The sequence below is a fragment of the Suncus etruscus genome, chromosome 11 (genome assembly GCF_024139225.1).
Source record: "Suncus etruscus isolate mSunEtr1 chromosome 11, mSunEtr1.pri.cur, whole genome shotgun sequence".
Classification (NCBI taxonomy): domain Eukaryota; kingdom Metazoa; phylum Chordata; class Mammalia; order Eulipotyphla; family Soricidae; genus Suncus; species Suncus etruscus.
This window is the reverse complement of record NC_064858.1, coordinates 31,797,308-31,824,864: the sequence shown is the minus strand read 5'-3', so window position 1 is coordinate 31,824,864 and position 27,557 is coordinate 31,797,308. Positions and strand designations below refer to the sequence as shown.

General features: G+C 36.1%; 1 protein-coding gene across 1 annotated transcript in view; it reads right to left on the bottom strand.

Moving 5' to 3' along the window:
- The window catches only part of SLC15A5 (solute carrier family 15 member 5), a 109,064-nt gene that overhangs the window by 65,389 nt on the left and 16,118 nt on the right, over positions 1-27,557 (bottom strand). The window contains exons 3-5 of the mRNA XM_049782900.1: positions 22,275-22,444; positions 11,664-11,884; positions 5,062-5,248 (exon numbers count right to left, since the gene is read on the bottom strand). Of these exons, the coding sequence (XP_049638857.1) occupies positions 5,062-5,248; positions 11,664-11,884; positions 22,275-22,444 (578 nt within the window). The remainder of the gene's footprint in view (positions 1-5,061; positions 5,249-11,663; positions 11,885-22,274; positions 22,445-27,557) is intronic.

The following is a 27,557-nucleotide window of genomic DNA, read 5'->3' as shown; positions in this document are numbered from 1 at the left end:
GAAATAGTTAAGTAATTGAGAACCAGACACATATGTCTTCTAGGTCTCAATTATTGCTTCAAATGATCCCTCTACCTCAACTTTTTTTTTTTGAGCAAAGCAAAGTAGTTTTTATAGAAAGAAACTTAGAGAAATATAAGCAGCAAGAAAGAGAAAGGTGCATGCTCAAGTAAGAATTTTTTTTCTCTAGAGAAGAAAAAGCAGAGAATGACTTTTTTGGGGGGAAAGGTGGGAGTTATATACACTTTCTCCAAGTTGTCTTGACCTGCATTTCTCTGCATACTTAAACATTTTCCTGGTGTTGATACAAGGAAAGTCATAGACTGCAGATAGCCCTTTCATAATCTTATCATGACTTTTAGATTCTGTAGATTCATCTTTTCTGAGGGCCCAATCTTGGCATCAAGTTTAAAACTAAGAACTTGAAAACATCAGTATTCACTTGTTATACAAATAAAGAATTGCATCAATGATTTATTCAGGATAGGTGTTATTGATTATTTCTTTTGGGGTTTATACAGCTCTAGCTGATCAATCACAGACAGAGACAGGTGATGTTTCTAAGAAAAATGCATCTGTCTAAAATTATAATAGAGGAAAAGTAGTTTTGCTGCCATAATCCTGCTTTCAATGAAGGTGATTGATCCTTGACTAGATTTTTAATTATCAAGCACTCTTAATTCCAACCCAAAAAGGAACTTTTTTGTCACTACCCATTATTAGAAGTAGTTATTGGTTATGGAAAAAGGAATAAACTCTTGGGCGGCTGTACCTACATAATAAAGAACTTCTTCTCAGAATTTAAATTTTTAAGTGTTTTATTTTTGAAGAGGAAGGTCTGGCAGATATTTAAATGTGCTTCATCCGCATTTCAATGTAAATGTTATTTAAAAGCCAAGATAATTTCTACCTACTGGGTTGTACACTTCTGCTCTGGGGAAGACTTAATGACAATCTTAATTAGGCTAATTTTAGTCAGATTAATACTTGTGTGCACTATTGACTAAATGCCACATACTGCAGGATTTTAATTAATGTTAAAGAAAGAAAATAGTCATGATGGAAACAGTCCTGAGCTGAAAAGGCTAAACTGAAGTGTGTCCACTATGGTAGGAGAAAAATTGTAATGGTATCCCTACTTCTGGAGTTCTGGGAGTTAAGACAGACATTCCAGGAAATTCTTTTGGGTGCTTAGAAATTGTAGTCTGAACAAACCATTCTAAGCCTGGCAAGTTTTGCTTTTGACAGTTCTGGGAATTTCTTAGATTTAAAAAATTTTGATAAAATATTAGAATTCTTATTCCTTTAGGTGCTGCACTTAGGATTGTCCTGTCTAGATTCTGAATCCCCTATTTTGTTAAATTATAAGCTAGAATTAAGAAAATATACGTTTATATGTTCCTTTATTCAGTTTCTGGTTTTACTAATCAATTGCAGAATGTGTGTGTGTGTGTGTGTGTGTGTGTGTGTGTGTGTGTGCGCGCGCGCGCGCGCTTTGCCTTGTGCATTCCTCTCTCTTACTGGGCTGTATTATATGGAGGAACTGGGCACTGACTTTCTTTGTCTCATGTGTCTACTACAGCCTAGCAGTTCTGGGCAAGGGCTGATGAAGAAAGATGGGAGATCCAAGGAGCCGATGGTAGCTGAAATTTTTTTATTCACTCCCTTCCATCAATTGTGAATAAAACTAAGTTTCCAAATGAACAAATGAATTGTTACTTTAACTCCTATGACAATAGCAATAAATAGCTGGTAAATACAACAACAATATATAATAATAATAATGTCTTTTTAGAAAAAGACAACCTAAATTCAACAGTATTAGTAACCTTTGTGACCTTTAATCTATTAAATGATGTTTTATCATGAAATGAATGGGATATGTACGTGAAGATGCCTAAGCTTAAGTTAAGAATTCGAAACATGTGTTTTATGAACAATTTATTGACTTATACTGCACTTTCATGATCAAGATAGCTGGGTTCAAAATAATTCAGTTACATGAATTACTATTTAAAAGTACTCTATTTTTGTTCATATGTAACCTTATCAAACTTGTTAATATTTCATAATCATAAGTAGCACATGAAAAACTAAAATGACCATCTAGTATTTTTTCCCGGTAAAGGTTGAATTTATTGCTAGTAGACCTGCCTTACAGTTAATTTCCATGCAAGTCTTTTCAGCTTAAAGCCACAATATTTGTCTTTAAAAACAATATGAATAAAAAACAATGACTTAAAGTCACACAAAAGAAACAGAGTTGTGGCCACAGAGCGATAGTATAGTAGTTAATATGCATGCCTATGTGTAATCAATCCTGGTTCCACCCCCATCATGTCCCTCTGTGTCACAGCTCTGAGCAGCTCTGAATTCTTGGGCTCTTGTATTGAACCTCAGGTCTGGCTGGCCAAGAATTGCTGAGAGAGCTACTAGGGATTCCTGAGCAACACTTTGGAGTGTCACCCCTCAAAAGAAATAAAGGTGATTGCATATTTCTCACTTAAAGATTATAGAAGAAAAGGAAAGAAAACTGATACAACTGTATTGGTGAGCTTATAAAACATTAGTGTTATGTTTTTATATATGCACGTATGTAATATTTTTACATAGAAAAGAAACTACCGTATTTTCAGGCGTATAAGATGACTTTTGAAACCAAAAAAAGTCAACCGAAAATCAGGGGTCGTCTTATACGCCGAGTATATTCTGAAAAACGTTTTGATATGCCGCTCAACGAAAATCGTCTGGATATTGCCAGGAAACAAATTTTCCAACTCCATCCTGCACCAATCACTGCAAGGCTGCTCGGACCGCCTCTCTAACTCAGCCAATCCAAGCAGGCTTTTGATGCATGCAAATTAGACAATGTTCTGGACCCAAATCTACACTGTCAAAAGCCTGCTCAGATTGGCCACGGTCAGAGAGGAAGTCTTTTACAGTATAACCTTTGAACCTTTGTTTGTTGTAATTGGCTCACTGTGGTCCATACAGTTGCAGCATAGGAACAGAAGTTCTGTCTTACACAGCTAATATAGGCCTAAACCTATGTTTTAACTGTAAAATTAGGGGCTCGTCTTATATGCCAGAAAATACAGTATATGTTGGAACCATTTCTCTGTAAATTACTGAAACTCTTATTTGCAATTTACATGATCATGTACGCAGAAAACCCCAAGGATCACAAAAATACTCAGAAAAGTCAGAGAGAATAGTACAGGTATTAAGATTCTTGTGCATGTGGCTAATCTAGGTTCAATCCTTGACATCACATATGCTCCCCTGAGCACCACTAAATGCCTGGATACGGAGCCAGGAGTAAACACTGAGCACTGCTGGGTAGAGCAGCCGGTTTGAAAACTGTAAGTTATTATGTCATGATATTTTTCTATAAAGATAGTATGAAAATATATGAACATATTTATAAATAAGAGATGAAATGCATTGGGTTAGAAGCAACTAAACTTGGGATTCGATATTTAAAGGAACAGAGCTCATTAAATAATCTGATTATTTCAATTGCCTATCCAATAAGTCTTATTAACAACTTTGTTTGGGTGAGGGTGAAGAAGGAACAAAAAAATTATCTTGCAGGGTGAAATTTTGTTCACTATAATTAAACATACTACCATTTCTTCAGAAAAAAAACCCACTTCTTTAACAGTAAATTAGGGCCAAAGCAGTAAGTAGTACAGTGAGTAGGTTACTTGTCTTGCATGTTGCCAACCCAGGCTCCATCTCTGGCCCCACACATGATCTTCTAAGACCCTCTATGAGCACAGAGTCAGAAGTAAATCCTGAGCACCACTAAATGTGTCCCAAAGACAAATAATAGACACTAGGCACCAGAATTTTCGTGGTGAATATGGTGCCAAACACATAGAAATATGAACCCCAAACCCTCAAATTCTACAACATTGAATATATTGGTATATCAATAATAATTGAAAATCCCCTTAAAAACTAGGCATGATTTCAAAAATATATGATTTGATGCCAGAATAGAGTCCAGCATTCAGGGCACATACCTAACATGCACAAGACCTGGGTTCCATTCCCAGCACCACATGTTCCATGGACATCAGTGGGTACAGTTCTAAAGTTCCATAATAACTGCTAGATAAAGCCCTAGAACTCAATGAGCATTGAATGGTTTCGCCTTGACTTCTAGGACCACTGTAGTGGGCCTGGGTATCCCCAACACTGTAGGGCTTGAGCAACCTCACATTCTTGGGCCTTGCATGGAACTGTTGGCCAGTTTACTGAGAATTGCCAATGGAGGCCTGAACCTCCTGAGCACCACTTGAGAATTTCTCCCAGCCCCTTGTAAATATATATATATATATATGTATGTATATATGTATGTATATATATATATGTATGAGTGGAGACTTGTCCAGGAGAAAATTGCTTATATATAAAGTAAATTTTAATAGTGTTGAGTATATGACTCAGTGGGGCTGTGCTTTCCTTTAAATATGTGAGGTTCAGGATTGGATTCCTGGAATCATGCACACACAAACCCCAATAAAGAAAGCAGCCAATTTATAAGAGTTTTAATTTTATGATGGAATGGTTGTAGAAAACACATGACAGTGCTCCGAGCTTACTCAGCCATGGAGCCTCTAGCTCTGTGCACAGGGATTACTCAGAGGACCATATGAAATTACAGAGATTAAACTGGGTTTGGTCACATGCAAAGCAAGTGTTTTACCTCCTGTACCATCTCTCTGGCCTACCCTGTGCTTATTTTTAAGAATGTTCTTAGGATTGATTTAGTAAGAAAGACAATCTGAAAGGACAGATCATTTGATAGCACAGCAAATATCATGTCTTTATACAGGATGATCATGTGAAGAAGCCTGAGGACAACGGAAGAAAATGAGTCACTGACATGTGGATTGATTTTTGAGAAACTGGATGCTATTACTCTTCGATTCACTGTTTTTCTGATTTTTCAAAATCACACTCTACTCCAGAACCTATCAGGGATGCTAGCAGAGCATTTTTTTATTTTCCCATGTTGCAAACAATTTACTGGTGCTGAGAAGTTGTACTCACTAATGCATGCTGACAGAAGCCATCCGTCTTGTGTAGAGGGAGGCAGGCAGTTGCTGCAATACTCCATCAGTGGAGCCAGAATTAACAGAGGTAGGATGCTGATGATGTTCATCACTGCAACTGGCAGGAGAAATCCATCCAAATTCAGGTTGGAATGCATGGTCTGCAGATAATATCCTGAAGGAATCTGTATTGGACAGAATCCAGCTGTGTCTTAGGACAGTGGTTTAAGTTTGGACAAAAGGCTCTGCAAAAGAAGCTTTGTCTCTGGCAGGTGATGGGTGAGCTGGCTCTTCTCCAGCTTTTCAAAATCCCATTTATGAGCTGACAAAGAACAGTTAGAGCTATTTTGCAGCAGGAGTTCTGTTAAATCTACTGACAATCCTCATTATTATTATTATTATTATTATTATTATTATTATTATTATTATTATTTTATTATTAGTGCCATATCAGAGCTTACTCCTGTTTCTGTGTTCCGGAGTAACCCCTTGTGGTGTTGGAATACATATGTGATATTGGAAATAGAAGTGGAGGTAACTACATGCAAGGCAAGTGGCTTATCCCCTGAACTCTCTCTTGCCCCCTACTGATATTTTAATGGAGAAATCTTTTTTCATCTCATCTATTTGAGTTTTCTTTGAGGAGTGATAGTAACCCTGATTTTGTGCATAGGTTGATGCATTAAAAAAAAAAGTCTTAAATTGTACTGGAGCGCTAGCACAGCAATAAGGCATTTGCCTTGCACACAGTCAACACAAGAAGGACCCCGGTTCGATTCCTAGTATTCCATATGATCCCCCGTGCCTGCCAGGAGTGATTTCTGAGTGCAGAGTCAGGAATAACCCCTGAATACCGCTGGGTGTGACCCCATGAAAACCAACCAAACAAAAAAAACCCTTACATTTTAGGGACTGGTGCAGTGGCGCAAGCGGTAGGGCATTTGCCTTGCATACACTAACCTAGAATGGACCACAGTTCGATCCACCAGCATCCTATATGGTCCTCCAAGGCAGGAATGATTTCTGAGCACATGGCTAGGAATAATCTGAGTGTCACCAGGTTTGGCCCACAAACAAAAACAAAAACAACAATAAAAGTCTTAAGTTTTGCATATAGACTTTAAAAAATAATAACTCAGGGACCTGATTGGTGACACAGGACATAAGATGTTTGCCTTGTGTGTACTAGCCTAGGATGGACCACGGTTCGATCCCCCAGAATTCCATATAGTCCCCCAAGCCAGGGTGTGGCCCCAAAACCAAATCAAACAAAACAAAACAAAAAAAGCAAACAAAAAAAAAAAAACCCAATCAATCAACCAACCAACCAAACAAACAAACCAAAAGACCAAAAAACACAAAAAACAGTAGATCAAAATCCTGTATAATTTTTAAAGACTTTTGTTTTACTTTTGATGAAAAATACTGAAGGTCAAAAATACTGAAGGACAAGATGCATTCTTTGTGCATCCTACATTTGATGAGCTTCATTCCCCATGACAGAGGGGCCAGTACTGAACTACTTTCTTATAGCTGTCTTTGTGGGCCCCGAATTGGCCTTGTTTCTACCATGAGTCAAACTATACAAAGCAAAGAGAGAAAAAACATCCTGGTGTCTATTTTTTTTTCCCAAAGGAGTTGTGTACCATTGATGGGTCACAAAAGGAAATCAGGGAAAAGTTCTGGGCAATAAAGTGACTGATCCAAAATAAGCACATGGAACACAGACTTGTGATAGAGTCTCATTGTTTTTAAAAACAATATCAGCTAAAACCCTCACCCTATCTTAGAGTATTTCATGGTTTCTAAGGATTTTGTTCAAACTGACTCTGGAGCTAGGTTGATGATGTGAGGACTGAGTCCTATGTTTTTTAAGTGCAAGGCACTGAATTTTATCCTCAGCATTGCTGGTCCTTGGTGGATGCCAGAACCACTGAAAGTCCACAGTGTCGAATTCATTGACATTTCAACTGTGTTGGTCAAGTATCTGGAAGTATCTCACAAATTCCCTGATTGCTGCTTGAAAGCCCTGACTCCCCTAAAAAGATCCAAGGCCCCTGAAGTTCTTGGGAAAATGTCCCTTTTCCTCGCATGCCTATCATTTGCAGTATGCAATAATTCTTCCATTCCCAGATACACACAATGTGGCTGGATGACTCAGACACAAAATCAACTGAATCATCTTTGAAGTATGGATTCACTAAACTTTTTTCTGGGGGGGGGGGTCACACTTGGCTGCAGCGTGCAGGGTTTACTCCTGGCTCTACACTCAGAAATCACTCCTGGCAGGCTGTTGTGGTGGTGGTGGTGCATATGGGATGCTGGGAATCAAACTGGTGTTCATCCTGGGTTGGCTGCATGCAAGGCAAACGCCCTATCACTGTGCTTTCACTCCAGCCCCATCACCAAACTCTTTTTTAAAAGTATGTGCACCATCTTAGGCATCAACATTCTGGGGAGAGACCATGCATCTACACCCTGGTGAAAACTTGGTTTTCTCTGGAACCTCGTTAATGCCTAATCTCTATATAGGTCACTTGTATGTGAGAGAGGATCTAAGGAGAGTATGTTGTCAGTGAATATGACAATAATTGGGCTCACAAAGTATTAAATATAAATATAAATAGTTGTTAACTGCCTGTGCAGGGAAATAGATCTCATGTTCACAGAGATTATTTCTGTATCTGTAATAATCATCCTGGTAATTGTTTATCACCCAATCTTCACTTTGACCCTTGAATTGTTAACCAGAATGGTTTGAGTTATGTACATATGGCAAGAGAGAAAGAAATACTAATTGTTTTCTAGCTTAATAAAAATTTTAAGCATGTATTCCCCCATCAAAGTGAAATGAATTGTTATTTTTTAAAGTGTTGTCAGCTGAACTACTCTGCCTGAAAGGCTCCCGCTCAACATGGAAGTTTCTGTTACGGATTTCAAATGAGAATTATTGTTAATAGGAATAAAGTTATTATCGGCATGAATCACAGACATGGAAACCTGTTAACTTAATAATGTGGCAAATGTACTATTAATCTTTAGTGAAGCAATATTAATCTATTGCCTAATCTAAGAAAAGGCTCCAGTGTCTTGAAAGCTTGAAATCATTCCGGCTTCTGCCTCAAGTTCTGAAATCATCCCCTTTTAAAATTTTAAAGACTTTTATTTCATACAAGCCTCTGAGTATTCAGAAATAATTGCCATCAATAGAAATTCATTTTCACCTTTGAATGGCTGGTAATGTCAAATGGCAATATCGTAGGCCTTAATATCAACATATTTTAAATGTATGTCTTGGAACTGAAGGTCAAGAATGGCCACTAAATTTAAAATATGGAATCCTATGATGTTTTATTCTGGAAACTTTGATTGCCTTCACTCGGGTGATGATTTCATCTGAAGCAAAAATGTACTTTCAGCCTACTCCAGTGGGAGCTTTCTCTACCTCCATGTTCTTTTTAAAAAGAGTTTCTGGCACAATAGCACCATATTTAATAGTGGAAAGTTTATAGATTATGTAAGGAATTTTTAACTCAGGTGCAGATAAGATATTGTGAACAATAATCAGGATGGTGTGAGTGCAAGCCCTGAGTTGTTATATACTCTTTGACACTTATCTGCATAATTGTCATGAGCAAGTTGCTTGTTGCTTAATGTCTCTGAGCCTTAGACTGAGAATAATAATCTCAACCATGTGGATTTGTTGTGAGGATGAAAATGTATTCATCTTTGAGAAGCTATTATGTAATGGGTGATCAATAAATATTGGATTTTATTCTTTGCAATAAACAAGGCACTCATATTTGGTAAAGATGTTCACATATTTGTTTCTCTAACTGTATGATAATTTACATTAAATTAAAATTTAAACACCAGAAAGAATTACCAAGTGTCACTGCATTATGAAGCCAAAGAATCTAATCTGTTCTGTTTGCATAAATGGTTTGAGGGCTACTTAGTAATTTTGCTCTCACTATCAATTTCTCTATTCTAAGATGCTTTATGAAATGGATGATATGGGTTACATTTCTGTGTCAACTGTTATTATTGGGTCAAAGGGATGTTGATTCTGCTAAATTAGGGTAGTAAAGGGTGCCAAACTTTTCTGTAAAAAACAGATCAATTATTTCCCCATATAGTTGGGTTCTGTTGTAGCAGTGTAATTGCTGTTGACTTGCATAAATAAACTTTGATAAACACTTGAAAATGGCTATTTCACAAAATTTTTTGTAGGCACCAACTAGAATTTCATTTGATTTTCATGCGCCATGAAAGAGTTTTATTCTTTTTTTTTTTTTTAAGTGTTACAAGAATGTGAAAAACTGCTTTTAGGACATCAAAGAGGGGCAGGTGACTAGGTGAACAATAGTTATTTGTTCACTGTTTATGTTCTCATAGCAACATCATATGCAAAAAAGAGAGGAAGTATACTAATGAGTAAATGAATGATATGGGACCAGAGCGGTGGCGCAAGCGGTAAGGCATCAGCCTTACATGTGCTAGCCTAGGATGGACCGCGGTTTGATCCCCCAGCGTCCCATATTGGCTCCCAAGCCAGGAGCATTTTCTGAGCGCACAGCCAGGAGTGACTTCTGAGCGTCACCAGGTGTGGCCCCAAAACAAACAACAACAACAAAAGATATCTTTTTAGAAACGATTAGATTCTGCCTTTCTTTTCCATGCTATCAATTGCTGGCCTCTAACTTTTCATTCTAGAAACACTTAATTTGTGTGTGTGTGTGTGTTGTTTGTTTTTTGTTTTGTTTTGTTTTGTTTTGTTTTGTTTTGTTTAGCTTCTGGCTTCGGGGATCATATGAGATGCTGGGGCAGGGGTGGTGAACACGCGGCTCTCATGCAGCTCCCGGCCAAAATGAATGCGGCTCTTTGCCTCTTCTCATTATTTTGTACACTGTGGCTCTTTGCCAAGTTTGGATTTTGTTCTGCTGCTTCTGAGGAGGGACCTCTGAGGAGAGATCTCCGAGCACGGAGTCCCATCTCCCAGCCCTCGGAAACAACTGCACGGGCCAGCGAGTGAGGGATCCCTGTGGCACATCTTGCCATTAGTTCTGAGTGTGGAGGACGCCGCCATCACACCCTACCATCACTGCAGGATTTTGACCCTCACTCAAAATGGCAAAGTGCAATATGTGTTTAATAGATTATTGTTAAAATCAGATGCTTTGGTGTGAGTGTTTGTCTGTTTTGGAAGGTCACTGTGTGGTGTGGTTCTCTGACTCTCACAGTTTAAAATTTTGGCTTTTGTGTCGAATTTGTTCACCACCCCTGTGCTGGGGGATTGAATCACAGTCCATCCTAGGCTAGCGCAGGTAAGACAGATGGCTTACTGCTTGCGCTACCTCTCTGGTCCCCAGAATCATTTAATGTTTATAGAACCTGTTTCTTCTTCAATAAATGAGCTAAGGGCTCAGAGAGAATACAGTGGTTATGGAACACATCTAGCTTGCACCTAATCCAACTCATGTAGTCCCCTGAGAACAACCAACTGCAGTCTTGGAGGACATCAAGAATTGTCTGTGTGGCCTAGGGAATCCCTGGTATTGTAGTGCCTGAACAGCACTGTTTCCATTTTTTTTTTTTTTTTGTCTATACTTGGTGATACTCACGGCTTACTCTTGATTCTGCACTCAGGAGTTACTCCTGGCAGTGCTTGGGGGACCATATGGGTTGCAGGAACTTAGATTGGCAGCTAATAAGGTAAAAATACTATTTGCTCTACTGTCACTCCAGTCCTTGCATTGAACTGCTGGCTGCTGACTCAGTTTACTGAAAATTGCTAGTGGGTCCCAGTAACACTTAAACACTGCTTGGCAGCCCCCACTCCTTGAAAACAGAAAAGAAATGAGTGAAATAAAGTAGTCTTCAAGTTTCTTTTCAGTTGCACTGTTCTATGTTTTGTGACCATAGAGAATTCATTCATTTGTTTTCTAAATCTTAAGTGGAGACTTAGAAGCAAGTAAGTGTCAAATTTCTTCCAAGAGTTTTAAAAGTTATATTTCTTCATAAGTAATTTAATCTTACAACATTAAAAATAGGGTAAATCACACGAATTTATATAAGATATTTTGGTCTCGGAGATCTTTTTCTCTGTTCTCCAGGGACTTAGGGGCTGATTCACCAAGGAGCTAAGAGTGGGTGGGGAGAGAATTGCTTGCTCATTAGTACTTATTGTTATGAGTACTATGGAGGTAATACTTAAATTTGTCAGTTAGCTACTTGTTAATACCATTTTTTTAAAGGTTTAATGGAGGAGGAAGGTCAAACATTTTGCTACAGGAAAGTTAGAAATGGTCTGTGGAGTTTGCATTTCACTACAGTTCTGTTTCTCCTGACTACATACTTTAAAGTACTTCCTTCATGGATCAGGTCAGTTGCAATGCTACAGAAGTAACTAGATACCCAGATTCTGCTCAGTATATTTTTGCCTGCCCTTTTAGCTCCTGAAATTAGAAGCTCTACTAAGTAGAAGCTTTGGCAGGCTAATTGCCCAACGAAGTGTATGAGACATGTGCACTGAAGTGAAAATCAAAGCTTCTTTTTAGTGTTACCATGTCACCCTCTTGTATCTAGTGAAGTCCTTACCTGCACAACACACATTCTGCAAAGGAGCTGCAAGATGAAAAGCAGGAGAAGGATGAGAAAAGACTTTGTGTCTTCCACATAGAGGTTCCTACAACAGTTGTCATTGTCCTCCTTGGCCTGGTCAAGCCAGCTTGTCCTGTATTGGCCAAGGCATGAGGATTGTAGACAGCATGTCTTCATGGCATGAAAAATCACCCCAAATATTTCTATGAGGGAACAACCTGAATGAATGGGGGATATATATTAGTAAACGAAATGTTCTTCAGTTTCCCCAAAGTCAAGCTGAAAGGTGACAACTGCAAGAATGAAGGGCATTCAAGTGACTGAGAAGGTGTCAGGACCTTCAGGGTAGAATTGAAAGAAACAGCTTCTGACCAAGGTCTTTGCATCCTGCTAACCAGCGCAAGGTGGTACCTGACAGCCGAAGTGAAAAGTGATAAAACTAAGATCAGTGGGAACGTGTTTAAAAGGAAAGAAGGGACTCAGAGCAAGATTTCAGAATCATGCAGAGGTCTGAAACTTTAACTCAATGATAAATAAGGCAACCTGAACTTTTTTCACAACCTTAGCAGAAAAAAAACTAGTTCAATATAATTTTTTCATAAAGAATCATCATTTACCTTGTAAGACAGAGGCGATTTCTAATTTTGACATGGAGAACAAGGAGAATACATTTTCTGTTTTGACATTATTTTTTTTTTTTGTATATCAGATGTATGGTTAAATTTTGAACTCTTACAAAGACTTTATCCAGGTTGATAGTTTCACTGAAAGTTCAGATCAGATGGGGTGGCTTTTGGCTATTCTACCAGTTTCCTCTGGGCATATATGGAGCTAACACTAGTGTCTATAGATCTGTGTGGCTTTAGAAGTTGGTAGTCACTTACAGTTCATATTTGTAATCCCATTGTTGGTTCCTTTAAGATCTTTAAAATTCTGCCTTTTTAAAAGCATATGAGCCCTACTAGGACCTCTTGACAAAATAACAAGAGGTAGAAAGAAAGTACAATAGGTAGGGTGTTTACCTTTTATACATCCTATTTGTGTTCCATGCCCAGCACCCAAGCACAGCTAAAACTGACCCCTGAGTGCTGAGCCAGGTGTAGGCTCCAAATACTGCCAAGTATACCTTAACCTCTAATACCTCCAAATGAAGAGACTTTCATCTGGCTAGAGTTGACCCATTACATATTGAAATTAATCAAAATACTCCTTTGACCAGATACAGCCTTCTCCAAGTTAGTAGACACTAAATCATGGCTATAAGGATAAATGTTACATTAAATATGAAAATGTCTGTGTATCTCCAAAGAAGTCTGCCAGAGGAACTCAAGTATAGTTTGATTGTCATATTGATCATGTTCAAGTTTCCCCTAATGAAATTCCATAAGAAATGCACTCTAATCAAATTCATTTAAATGCTAGAGTACATTGGCATTGTGTTTAAAGAATATGTATTAATTTTTCTTTTTATAGTTATAGAGTGATTATATTGATTTGATCGGGTCTTTACTTTAAGAGTTGTAATAGACCTCTTATGTCAACTTTTGATTAATTGAAAAGGCTGGAGGCCTGGTAATTGGATATGGAGCCTTTCACCTCAAAGTCACTGAATAAATCCAGTTCAAATTGATAATGACCAAGAATAATTATAGCAGTGGTGCTTTGGTGGCCTCGGAGAAGTGTGTTAGTCCAGGTTGAAGTATATTGAGTTCACTGCTGGCTGGATCTGACCTCATAGCTGAGCTTCCATGAATTCTTAGCCACTGCATGGGACACTATGAGAGCAAGAGATTGGGAAGACCAAGAAGATAGAAACACCTGTAAGGATGTTTATGTCTCTTAGGAAAAAGATTAGGTCATTTATCATTATTAGTATCATTATTATTATTGTTGTTGTTGTGTTTTAATTATTGTCATATTAGACAATAAAGATGAGGTCCAGAAGGACCAGCCCATGCTATTAAGCTTACCACAGAAAAGTGGTAAGTGGTGTTAGAGAAATAACTATACTAACAACTACCATGACAATGATAAAGAGAGAAATATAATGCTTGTATCAAAGACAGGGATGGGGAAGGAAGGAAATGAGGGACATTGCTGATAGGAAATTTGCACTAGTGAAGGGTCTGTGTGCATTTTATGGCTAAAATCCAATTACAAACATGTTTGTAACCATGGTGCTTAAATAAACAAATATTTTGAAAAAGAAAAAGAGAAGAAGAAAGAAAGAAGAAAAGAAGAATGTCTGCCTCAGAAGCAGGCTATAGGGAGAGCAGGAGAGAAACTGGGGATTTAGGTGGCAGGAAATGTGCACTGGTGAATGGTGTTGTAGATTGTATAACTAAAACTCAAACATCAACAATTTTGTAACTGTGTTAATTCAATTAAGAATTTATTTATTAAAAATAAAATAAAGCAAAAATATCATCATATTAATATTAACTATTATTATTGCTGAAAGAACTGCTCTGTTGTGAGACTTTTCCATTTATTGTTGCAAGTAGCTTAGGACAGTTTAAAACAGTTGAGAACTAAGAATGTCTTAAACAGTTGAATTTTTCTTCTTTCTTTCTTTCTTTCTTTCTTTCTTTCTTTCTTTCTTTCTTTCTTTCTTTCTTTCTTTCTTTCTTTCTTTCTTTCTTTCTTTCTTTCTTTCTTTCTTTCTTTCTTTCTTTCTTTCTTTCTTTCTTCTTCTTTCTTTCTTTCTTTCTTCTTTCTTTCTTTTTTTTTTTTTTTTTGGTTTTTGGGTCACACCTGGCAGTGCTCAGGGGTTATTCCTGGCTCCAGGCTCAGAAATTGCTCCTGGCAGGCACAGGGGACCATATGGGGCGCCGGGATTCGAACCGATGACCTCCTGCATGAAAGGCAAACGCCTTACCTCCATGCTATCTCTCCGGCCCCCCTTTCTTTCTTTCTTTCTTTCTTCTTTCTTTCTTTCTTTCTTTCTTTCTTTCTTTCTTTCTTTCTTTCTTTCTTTCTTTCTTTCTTTCTTTCTTTCTTTCTTTCTTTCTTTCTTTCTTTCTTTCTTTCTTTCTTTCTTTCTTTCTTTCTTTCTTTCTTTCTTTCTTTCTTTCTTTCTTTCTTTCTTTCTTTCTTTCTTTCTTTCTTTCTTTCTTTCTTTCTTTCTTTCTTTCTTTCTTTCTTTCTTTCTTTCTTTCTTTCTTTCTTTCTTTCTTTCTTTCTTTCTTTCTTTCTTTCTTTCTTTCTTTCTTTCTTTCTTTCTTTCTTTCTTTCTTTCTTTCTTTCTTTCTTTCTTTCTTTCTTTCTTTCTTTCTTTCTTTCTTTCTTTCTTTCTTTCTTTCTTTCTTTCTTTCTTTCTTTCTTTCTTTCTTTCTTTCTTTCTTTCTTTCCTTTTTCTCCCCCCCCCCCCTTTAGATGTTCTCAGGGACTATTCTCATCCTTATATTCAACAGAGTGTGTGATGTTAGGAATCAAATTCAAGTCTGGCACAAGAAAAACATGCATTCCAGCTGTTTGAATACACTCCCTAGACTTGGAAACTAAATTTGAACAGGTCTGGGCTAGGACACATCACTTTTTCTCTCTTTTGCTTATCAACTGTTCTCTGTTCAACTCATTTAAAAAATTTTCCAATGCTCAGGGCTTTTTCCTAATTCTGTACTCTGGGATCACTTGTAGAGGTCCTTAAAGGATTATATGTGGTACTAGGGTTGGAACTTGGCTCAGCAGCTTGCTAGCTGAACACCTGACCAGCTACACTATCTCTGTGGTCCCTCTGTTCAATTCTTGAAACATCAATTCTCTGGGAGATCGAAGTTATTACAGATACTGATTCAACTTACACTATGATTTCAAATAGGCTTTATAAGTAAATAATAACAATTTTCAGGATGAAAGACGTTTTCAAAGGTATCTTTCCAGTTTTCATTTACCATTATTTAAATACAGAATATTTTGTTGAATATAAAGGTTTCAAATTCACTAATTTCAATTCACAAATTCCAAATTTACAAATTCACAAATTCCAAATTCACTATTTCCATTTTGTATAAAAATTACATATTTTGCAAGATAAATTTGGGTTTTATCTTAATTAAATTGATACTGATACTAAATCGACACTGTCTTATTGGACTGTTAAATATCTCTGCCACCTTATTTCTGAAGTGAGATAGCTTAGATTATTACTTCCTAAATTATGTTGAAACATCAATTAAAATTTTTTCTCTACTATTATTGGCAACACTTTTGTAAAACACAATAAAAATTAAATTCTGGAGAAATTAAATTAAAATAAAGACCTTTAAGTCATATTTAAAAAATTAGACCCAATACATAAATGTTGATGAATACTTCTACATGTGAACACAGCATAATATTCATGAATATTTCTACATGCATTTTTCTCAATATCTATAATTACATTATTACTTTTTTGCAAGTAACAAACAGTTCACTTAATTTAAGCATTTAAGTAAGAGTATAAAAAGTAAAATTGTGTTTTGGTGTGCAAGAAAGCAACAGAAACATACCAGCTAAGAACAAAAAATGATTAAGTATGAGTAAGATCTAAAACTTTAACTAACTGATAATGCACCTAATTGATGCCCAGAAAATGTGAATAAAGTCTTTCTTTCAACAGATTTAAGTTAATTAAGTTAATCCATGTTACAGGGACTGTTCCAGACTCTAAGAATGTAGCAGTGAATGTAATCTACAAATCTCTACATTTTTTTTCACTTGGAGGAGGACTATACACATGCAAGAAAATATTAGCCAGTTTCAATAATGAAGCGAAAAAGGATGGCTAAAATAGAAATCCATTGTCGGATAGCTCGCAGAGCAAACCTATAAGTACTGAAACTTGAATTGAAGATAGTATAGTGAAAAGTAGACATGGAAGAGCTGTATCCCAGGTATGAGAAGAAGTAGACATAAACTGGGAAAGGTTGAAGAACTGTTCATGAGGCAGTACCTTAATTACTGAGAAGATTGGAATAAGGTGAGGTTCAAAAGTTGGTCAGACATCAGATTGCAGAGATCAAAGAAAAGAATTTAAAGTTTCTCCTCAGTGTGATGAGAGACCATTAAGAAAGTGCAAAGAGTAGTGATAACCTGTGATGTGTGTTTTTCTAAAGGTCTCTGCTGAAACTCTGGTAGCCATGTGGAAAATGGATTTTAGGGAATATAGAGGGAAATAAAAGAGAATGACGAGGAAGAAGCAGTTAAACACAATGATGTCAATGAAGAATGGTGGAGCAGAGTGGAATGCGTTTTAAACAACAAATTGGTTTTCCTGATGAAGGTCAAATAAATGAGAATATAACTAAAATTTCCCCTTAAACAACAAGAATGCTGATGTCTTGTAGTGAGGTGAACAAACAGAATGGATTCTGCCTGTAGCTGTTGACTGCTTAGTTGTGTTTTGGCCAAGCTAAGTCTAAGACTATCATTATATAATTAAGTGAAAATGTTGAAGAAAGGGCTGAGTTACTTGGCTTAATTATAAGGAGCATACCTTCCATTGAGTTTTATACTTAGCATCAATGAGCTGGCATATGTATATTGTATGTTGAGTCTTGGGTTTAATCGCTGGCAATGCATATGATAACATAATGACCACCAGGACCAATCCCAGAGCTTGAACTGAATAGGCACTGAGAACCACCAGTTGTGGCCCCAAAACATATGCATATATACAGCCATACACATACCCCCCAAATACCAAACTAAACTATCAGAGAGAAAGTTAGATTTCAAGGTGAGGTGAAAAGTCTATTAATTTGAACATTTGGTGTGTAGACATTACTAAAAACTATGGAAATAGAAATGACTCAAGGGCAGAGGGAGAGAAAATATGGGTCACTGGAGTGAATCCTAGGTTGATTAATCCTGGGAAAAATAAAAGAGAAGTTGGCTAAGGACATATTATACAAGAAGGTTTGTGACTCAGTGGGAAGGAAGTACGGAAGTAACAAACCTAAACTTACCAATTGGACTGAGAAACAAACACAACATGCTAGTTAGAGATGCCGAGAAAAGGACCTCAGCAGTTATTTGTCTTTCCAAGAGCAGCAACAGATATCCTGCTAAATCAAATCAACAGAGTCATCACTGAATGTTGGGAGGGAGATTCTATTGAAAATATCTCTGTCTAAACATTACTTCACCTCCATGGATTAATCTATTAGATTTAATAGAAAACTCATGCCTTCTGTACAGATAATTTGGGGTGTCATGTAGACTCAGCCTTTAAAAAATCCATTGTCATTATAATTCTCAAATTGCTTTTCAGCACCAGGAGCTGAAATAGAAAGTTGGAAGAAAAAAAAAAATAACTCACAGAGTGAAAAATGCGGTGGCAACTTCAAGCTCCAGTTTAAATGTGCATGGCAAACACTCCAGGCATGCACATTTTAAGTAAAACAGATGAGCTATTTTAAATGTTTTTTTTTTTTTTTTTTTTTTTTTTGCAAAATTTAATGATTGTAGCTATTACTACTTAAGAAAAAAACTTTCAGGAAGCAATTTTTCTATTCTTTGTACCTTTAAGTCCTTGGCTCTGATGTTCTGCTCCTCTGACCTTGATCTAATCATGAATATCTATGCTACTTAATTATAATAAAAAAAAAAGCCTACATTGCACTCTAGATGGTAGATGCACATTTTTTCTTCTTTGGTCACCTGCCAGTTCTCAAAATTATAGCAGTGGGTAGAAATGCAAATGAAGGCCGTGCTTGACAGCTAAACATAATGGAATGCGTGGTCCACATTTGAAAAGTTACCTTAAAATAAAAGGTAGCATATAAAAAATCATTTCTTTAAGGTCACCTATGGCTTTGAATTACAGCTTTGAAGTATTTCCAATTTAGTCATCAGAGAGAAAGAAGCCAAAATAAGGATTATACACTTGCATAGAGGAAAGATAGAGTTTTTTTTTTTTTCTTCTCAGAGTGGAGTGATCTTATAAGTTAGACTAGAAAACACAGAAAAATAAAAAAAAAAAAAACTCTAAAGTACTTTTTTTATGGAGTTTTGTATAACCCATAGATGGACATTTCTATTAATTTTACTCACAGCTAATAAAATCCTTCTTGTAACTGTTCAGAGAAAAGGATATGCTAAAATATGCAAGGAACAGATGACAACAGGCTAGAGGCAAACAGTTGGTAATGCAGATCTTTATTACTTGAAGAATTGTATTTCTTCACTCAGATAAAAACATTTTCAAATAGAAGCCTAGGAAGAAAGAGAGTGGATGCTGAATTGTTCTTTAGTAAATCTGAATCTAAAACATTAGAAGTAGGATGCATGTAAATATAAATTTACATAAATATTTAATACCCCACTGCAAATTATTTCATGATTATTCCAGGAAATGCCACATCATCTTTTGATAAAAGTTTACATTTTCCTTTTTTTTTTTTTTGGCAATTTGGAGTTAACCGAGACTCATAGTTTAAAATACTTTCTTGAAAAAAATTGTTGAGAACTAAAAACCCATGCCAAAGTCAATGACAATAGAATCAAGATACCCAAACTATAACAAGCTATTTTATTTTCATACATTGAATGAATGAAATGTAGTAGATGGAATGGTAAAGCTAAACCTAGGCTACTCTAGGAATCTGGTTTGTCAAAGGTTGTTCAATATCCTTCCTGATTTTACCAGTATTGGCAAAAAAATGAGTAAAAGACAAAACATTTTATTTTCAAAATACAACTAATTGCATTGTATTAGTTATATGGATTGGACAGTGGTAGTGGCAAAAGGAAAGTACATAAAAAAATAGGTGAGTGTTAAATTATATAAGTAAATATATAGCTTGTCCAAGGAACAGAATAGAACTCTAGAAATGTCATGGGCAGTACACAAAATCTTGAGAAGCGGAGACATAGTGATATTTTTATATGTGAGATTAGATAACTTGACAGTCCTATGGAAAAGTAATGAACTTCAGTTCATATTTAATAATATATTTTCAGATGTGTCAGAGATGTAAAGATAAAGGTTTTTATATATGTACATAAGAAAATAGAAGTGAATTCCTTTATTATTTTGGGAGCATGGAAAACTTCTCAAACATGAGCAAAAATCTAGAAGTAATAAGACAATAATTTATAAGCAAACCTTCCCTGTTAAGATGAAACAAAACCTGATAAAGTTTATGCATAAAACTAATATAATTTTTATGGACAACAGCACAAGAACAAGGTTAAAAGATCCATGAAAAATTTGAGGCTGATATTTTCAATTTTAGTCATGAATAAAGTCATAAATAAAGTTAGTACCCCGATATATAAAATACTATAAAAATGGAAAGAAAATGCATAAATATAGAACTATGTCTAGAATATAAACAGGTAATTCAATGAGAGAAATGCAAATTTTCTTATTTTCATAAAAAAGATGTTCAACTAATATTTTTAATAATTATTTAAATACCATAGTTAAAAATTGTTCATGATTGAGGATTGAATTGCAGTCATACAATGCACACCACCCTTCACCAGTGCATGTTTCCCGCCACCAAAACCAATGCTCTCAGTTTCCCTCCCACTTTCTCCCACCATTCCCACTGCCTGCCTCTTGGCAGACATTTAATTTCTCTCTCTTATCTATCATCTATTATCTATCTATCTATCTATCTATCTATCTATCTATCTATCTATCATCTATCTATCCTATTTTTTTCCTTTCTGACACTGTGGTTTGCATTATTGTTAAGAAGAGGTATGTATCTTATAAGATATATGCTGCAATCAGAGAGAGTACAGTGAATCAAATAAGGCACATGTCTTGCATGCTGCTTCCCTGAGTTTAATACCTGGTACTACATATGGTCTTCCACATACAGTGAGAAGTGATCTCTGGGCACAATCCAGAGGCAAGTAAGGTGTGGCATAGTAAGCACACTAAGCATAGTAAGGTGTGGCCCCCCCCAAAACAAAAAAGAACCCATCAATTAAAATTTCACCAATGAGTGGCTAGCAGGAGTCCTTGAAATTTTTAGACAGGGGACTGGTTCACTGTCCCTCAGACCATTGTAGGGCCAAACTATAGTTAAAAAAAAACAACTATAAACAATTGTGGCCTGCCAGCCATTGTTTAAGAATCACTGTCTGAGACTAAGAGGAGTAGAGAGACAGAGAGAAGGAGGGTAGTTAGAGAGTGCAGTGCACTCTCACACATGTGCATTGTGGCCTGGAATGAGTTGGCTGCTAAGCAGGACAGAGTAGTGTCAGAACACCCAGCAGCCTGGCTAAATGTCTTCTGTGGGCCACATGTAGCCCACCGGCCATAGTATGAGGTACTCTGGGCGTTAGAGATAGTACAGATGGTAAGGCATGTACCTGGCAAGAGGCCTACCTCACTTAGTTTAGTCCCTGATACTATGAGTGGTTTACAAAGACCTTTCAGGAATTATTCATAAACACAAAGCCAAGACTAATCCCTAAACATCACTGGTTGTGACCTAAAAAGAAAAATAAAAGACTTTCAAAATTCTAAGTCTATGAATTTAAATTCTAAAACTGACCATAATTTAAAATAAAGTAGGTCACCTTTAGAGGATATTAAAACTCTTCGTTTAAAAATGTAACAATAGAGGGAAAGAATTTGGCATTTATCTTAATTTTCATATATAAAATGCACCTCTATATAATTAGTTTATGAGATTTTTTCCTTTAAGAAATTACTGTAGACAATAAAGGGGACACTACAAAGATTATCATCACTTGTCAATTTCCAATGTACTAATGAACTTAGGAAAGACTCATTCATGATGCTGTCAGCAAGAATAACTAGACATCATGCTTCTTGACCAAAGTATATAACACTATTTATGAAGAAATTTTGCTCCCTTAATTGGAATATGATGGAATAGGTGGAATAGGAATATATGAAATAGGTCACCAGAGAAATTATGGTACACATAGGGAAGAATTTGTTGGGTGACAACAGATGTATTTAATCAGCATCTTCACATCTCCAGACTAGGAGAACTATTTATGAAATGACCACATTTAGGGGCCATATAGATAGCACAGGAGGTAGGCATTTGTCTTGCGCACAGTTCACCTGAGTTTAATCCTCAGCATCCCATATGGTCCCCGAGTCTTCCAGTTGTAATTTCTGAGTACAGAGCCAGGTGTAACCTCTGAGCACCACTGGTATGGCCCAAACATGCCCCCCCCCAAAAGAAAAAGTTTACCAAATTTGTCATAAAGTAAAAAGAAAAAGAGAAATAGCAATCAAGTATGCATGTGTGTGGTGGGATAAGGTATGTAGTTCAAGGGACATAGGTGTTGTTTGAAATATATGGACTTTTGAAAAGCCTTTGATTTGAAAAACTGTAGAGTCTGTTCTTCAAGGCTTTGTTCTTCCTTGTGCATACATCTTGTTTGCTTGTCTCTATGCTTGCCTATTTTCACTCTGGAGCAGCCTGTATTCTCTCTGAAGAACATATGGCTGACCCAGGTTTGATCCCTGGCATCCATTTTGTTCCCTAAACACCACCAGGAGTGATTCCTGAGCACAGAGTCAGAAGTAAACCCTAAGCACCACCAGATGTGGTCCTCTCCCAAAAAACGATGTTTTGAGAAAACAATAAAAGTCAAAGATTAATGAAAGGTATGACTACTTACATTTTTCTGACTGATAAATGAGATTATTGTGTACCATCTGAAGGGTTATCAGAATCAGAAGTGTAGAAATGAATGGAAAAAGTAAAACCAATGTCCAGGCTCCTGAGTACTGGATAAAAGATATTCCCAGAAAGACTGCAACAGCATTTAGATTCATGATCCAAGAAGACCTGGATATGGAAAAGACAAGAAAAAATGGCATTGAATTACTTCAGATAACTGTTGCTAATTGGAGTTCACTTGTTTTGTTTCTTTATGCTCGACATATAATGAAATCAAATCATGTTTATCTTTCTCTGACTTCAATAATCATCACTCTATGTAGATCTTTCCACATTATTCCCAATGGAAGGATTGTATTATTTTATAGCTAAGTAGTACATCTTTGCATCTATATGCAGCACTACTTCCCAGATACCTGTCAAAGGTAGCAAGTTTCCCACTCTTGGATACTGTTAATATTGATGTAGTGAACTAAGGGGGCCTCGATCCCTTTGACTGAATGTTTATGTATTTGAGGGATACATCTCTAGAAGTTGGAGGAATTTCACTTTTAGTTTATAAAGAACTATGCTTTCATAAATTTGCAAAATTAATATTCTGACCAATAGTGAAAAAGGTTCATTTCCCTCTATACACTCACCCATAGGGCCTCTTATTTATTTTTTAAATAGTTTTTTTTATAAGCACCATGTTACAAAAATGTTCATAGTTGAGTTTCAGTCATCTAATGTACACCACCCTTTATCAATGTAACTTCCCCACCACCAATATTATCCACTTCCTTCCTTCCCCACCCTGACTGTCTTTGACACAGGCATTCTATTTCTCTCACTATCATTGTCATGTCATGGTAGTTGTCAGTGAAGTTATTTCTCTAACTGCGCATACCACTCTTTATGGTGAGTTTTATATCATGGGCTGATCCTTCCGGCCCTCATCGCTATTGTCTCTGGGTATTATCACTATACTGTCTTTTTTTATATTTTTGCTTTTTTTTGTTATGGAGACACACCCGGTGATGCTCAGGGGTTACTCCTGATTCTGTGCTTAGAAACTGCTCCTGGTGTGGGGGACTATATGGGATGCTGTGTGTGTGTGTGTGTGTGTGTATGTGTGTGTGTGTGTGTGTGTGTGTGTGTCAAACTGTGATCCAATCTGGGTTAGCCGCATGCAAGGCAACCACCCTACCACTGCGCCATCACTCTGGCCCCTGGCTTTTATTTTTTTAAATCTGACATATGAGTGAAACTATTCTGTGTCTATTTCTATCCCTCTCAGTTATTTCACTCAACACAATAGTTTCCATGTCCATCCACGTACGGGAAAATTTTATGATTTCATCTATCCTGATGTATGTATGTATAATATTCCATTGTATATGTACCACAGTTTCTTTAGTTATTCATCTGTTGAAGGGCTTGTTGGTTGTTTCCAGAGTCTGGATATTGTAAATAGTGCTGCAATGAATATAGGTGTGAGGAAGGGATTTTTGAATTGTATTTTTGTGTTCCTAGGGTATATCCCTAGGAGTGGTATAGCTGGATCATATGGGAGCTTAATTTCCAGGTTTTTTTTTTTTTTTTTTTTTAGGAATCTCCATTTATTTTTTTCATAAAGGCTGGACTAGATGACATTCCCACCAGCAGTTGAATGAGTTTCTTTCTCACCGCATCCATGCCAGCACTGGTTGTTCTTGTTCTTTGTGATGTGTGCCAGTCTAATGGCATGAGATGATACCTTATTTTGTTTTGATTTGTGTCTCCCTAAAGATTAGTGATGTGGAGTATTTTCATGTGCCTTTTGGCCATCTGCATTTTTTCTTTGAGGAGATGTTTGCTCATTTATTCTCCTCATTTTTAATAAGGCTAGATTTTTTTCTTTTTAAGTTCTATCAGTACCTTGTATATCTTAAAAATTAGTCTCTTATCTGATGGGTATTGAATGAATAGTTTCTCCCATTCCATGGGTGGCTGTTGTAGCCTAGTCAGTGTTTCCTTTGAAGTGCAGAAGTTTCTCAGTGTAATGTCTCATTTGTTTATTTCTGTTTCCATTTGTTTGAACAGTAGTGGTTCCCCCTTGAATATATTGTTAGTCTCAATGTCATGGAGTATTTTACCTATGTTTTCTTCTATATATAGTCTCAGGTCTGCTATTAAGGTCTTTAATCCATTTTTATTCAAACTAATCATCAGGGAGATGCAAATCAAAACAACAATAAGGTATCATCTCATGCCATTAGACTGGCACGCATCACAAAGAACAAGAACAACCAGTGTTGACATGGATGAGGTGTGAAAAGAACTCTCATTCACTGCTGGTGGGAATGCCAAAACACTATGTATATTTGTAAAAAATGAAAATAGAGCTCCCATTTGATCTAGCAACACCACTTGTAGGGATATACTCTAGGAACACAAGAACACAATACAAAAATGCCCTCTGCAGTTTTATGTTTATTGCAGCACTATTTACAATAGCCAGACTCTGGAAACAACCCAGATGCTCGACAACAGATGAGTAGCTTAAGAAAATGGGGTATATTTGCACAGTGGAATTCTATGCAGCTGTTAGGAAAAAAGGAAATCATTAAATTTACCCATACATGAATGAACATGGAGACTAACATGCTGAGTGAAATGAATCAGAGTTAGAGGGAGAGAGACACAGAATAGTCTCATTGATCTGTCAGATTAAAAAAAAAAAGACAGTATGGTAATAATGTTCAGAGACATAAAGATGAGAACTGGAAGTATTAGCCCATGATATAAAACTCACCACAAAGAGTGGTGGGCACAGTTAGAGAAATAACTACACTGACAACTACCATGACATGGCAATGATAGTGAGAAAGAGAAATAAAATGCCTGTGCCAAAGACAGTCAGGGTGGGGAAGGAGGGAAGTGGGTAATATTGGTGGTGGAAAAGTTACATTGGTGAAGGGTGATGAACATTGAATGACTGAAACTCAATTCTGAACATTTTTGTAACATGGTGCTTAAATGAGAAATTTAAAAAAATAAAAAAGTTATGGTTATAACATAAGCTTTGGTTAATAACTGTTAATTTCTAATACAAATAACATTTTGATGTAAAATTATGTAAGTTTTGCTTACTTAAATGCTATGGTTTTATAATATATGTTTTAGATGTACAAACAGTAATAAATTTAACGTTGAGAATATAAATTTATCACTAATATTGAAAGAACTCACTGGTTAGATTAGACTCACCCAGGATACAGGAATAATCTCCCCTTTGATTAACCTTAATGAACTGATTAGTGGTCTTAATTATTTATCAAAATCCTTTTCACATTTTCCATGTAGCATAACATAATCAGAGAAATGTACAGTGATTTGCTATATTCTACTGGGAAGATAAAGATCATCTGATATATTCTCAATCAAGGTGATGGCTCTGTTAAGAGTGAAATCTTTGAAGAATAATTATCCTGTGACATTTTTTCTGTATTTCTAATTGGTCCATTCTACCATTTTGTTCTTCCTCAATCCATCTTTTCTTACTGTACTTTCTCCTTCCCTTCCTTCTTCCTTTTTTTCTAAGTTAAAGAAACAACACTCAGGAATGACTGACTATGGAAAAGTGCTAGTAAATATTTAGAAAAGAAGAAATAGGTTTGAAATAATATGTAAAGGAAAAATTGCAATATACTTGTCCAAAAATTTTTAGATATAAAGAAGTGAACCTGAGAGGAATGGGGATAGGGGTTGACATTCTGACCTCTCCCAGAAACCCTCCATATTACAGTAGTCAAATAGCTTTCCACTTATTGATTTATAAACATTCTATATACAATCTAAGTACATCTCTGCGCTTTGAAAATCTTTTGCTTTTTTATTTTCTTAGTGAATAAAAAGAAAGTTAGATTAATAAATAAAAAGAATTTATCTGTGCTATATGGTTTTTATCCATTCAACATTGATTCTTTGTTTTCTATATCTTGGCTACTTTAAATAGCTCTACAGTCAACATAAATGAACATATATCTTATTTAACTTTCAAATATATTATTCTTCTATCAAAGAAGATAAAATTCTACTATTAGATTGAATATGGAAAGAAATAGAGGATGTCATTCTTTTTTTTTTTTTGGGGGGGGGGTCACACCCTGCAGTGCTCAGGAGTTCCTCCTGGCTCTACACTCAGAAATTGCTCCTAGCAGGGTCAGGGGTCTCTATGGGGTGCTGGGATATGAACCACCATCTTTCTGCATACAAGGCAAACGCCTTACCTCCCTGTTATCTCTCCAGCCCCTGAGGGTGTAATTCTAAGCAAAATAAATCAAAAAAAGAGAAAAGATTGTCACTAGATGATCTCTCTTATAAGTGGTATACAAATAAATTAATAAAAGTGTAAAAAAAAACCCTAAGATTAAAACCACAGAGTTTAGTTAAAATATTTTTTGCAGTGCCTGACCACTCATATGCCAGAAAAGTGCTCGAATTTATATTCCCAGTAGTAAATTTTAAATTTTAATAAATTTCATTTATTTTGTTAGTTCACATTTTTTGGTATCATGTAAGTGATGTATTCTACATCTAATTACATGTACTGTATTTTATTTTTCATAGCTGTATGTCTTTAGATATTCTGAAAGTCTAATTAATTACTTTGAATTGATTTTTAGCATGGTATTCTTTTTTCTTATATGATATTCAGTTCATATATCACAATTATGTTAGTAAATTATATGTTAGAGGCTACAGAGATATTTTAGAGATTTAAGTGCTTACTTTACTTACAAGTGACTTATACTATTTCAAACCCTGGCACCATCTATGGTCCCTGAGCACTGACAGGAGTCATCCCTAAGTACAACCAAGTGTGGCCCAAACCCCTCACAATAACCAAAAATGTTGACTAAAAAATCATTTTTTTCTTATTGAATTTTTGAACTTGCATTGAAAATGAGTTGACCACATAATTTGGGGTCTACTTACTGTGGCTATATCTGTTTCACTGATATAACTTTTAATGCGAATTACAAAATATCTTGATTACTGTTTACAAAGAACTATTGATATATAATTAAAAAATAATAAATTACATGTGTTTTATTGTATAAGTTTGGGAGAGGCCATAGACATGTTACAAAAGAGTAAGTTGTTTAACTTGCTTTTGATTAACCCCAGTTTAATTTCTGGCACCATATTGTTCCCCACGCACTGTTGGAAATAACCTCAGAATTGCCAGGTGAACCACACCCAAATAAAGTATTCAATTTGACATGTTTTTAATAGGTAGTCACTCACAAAATTA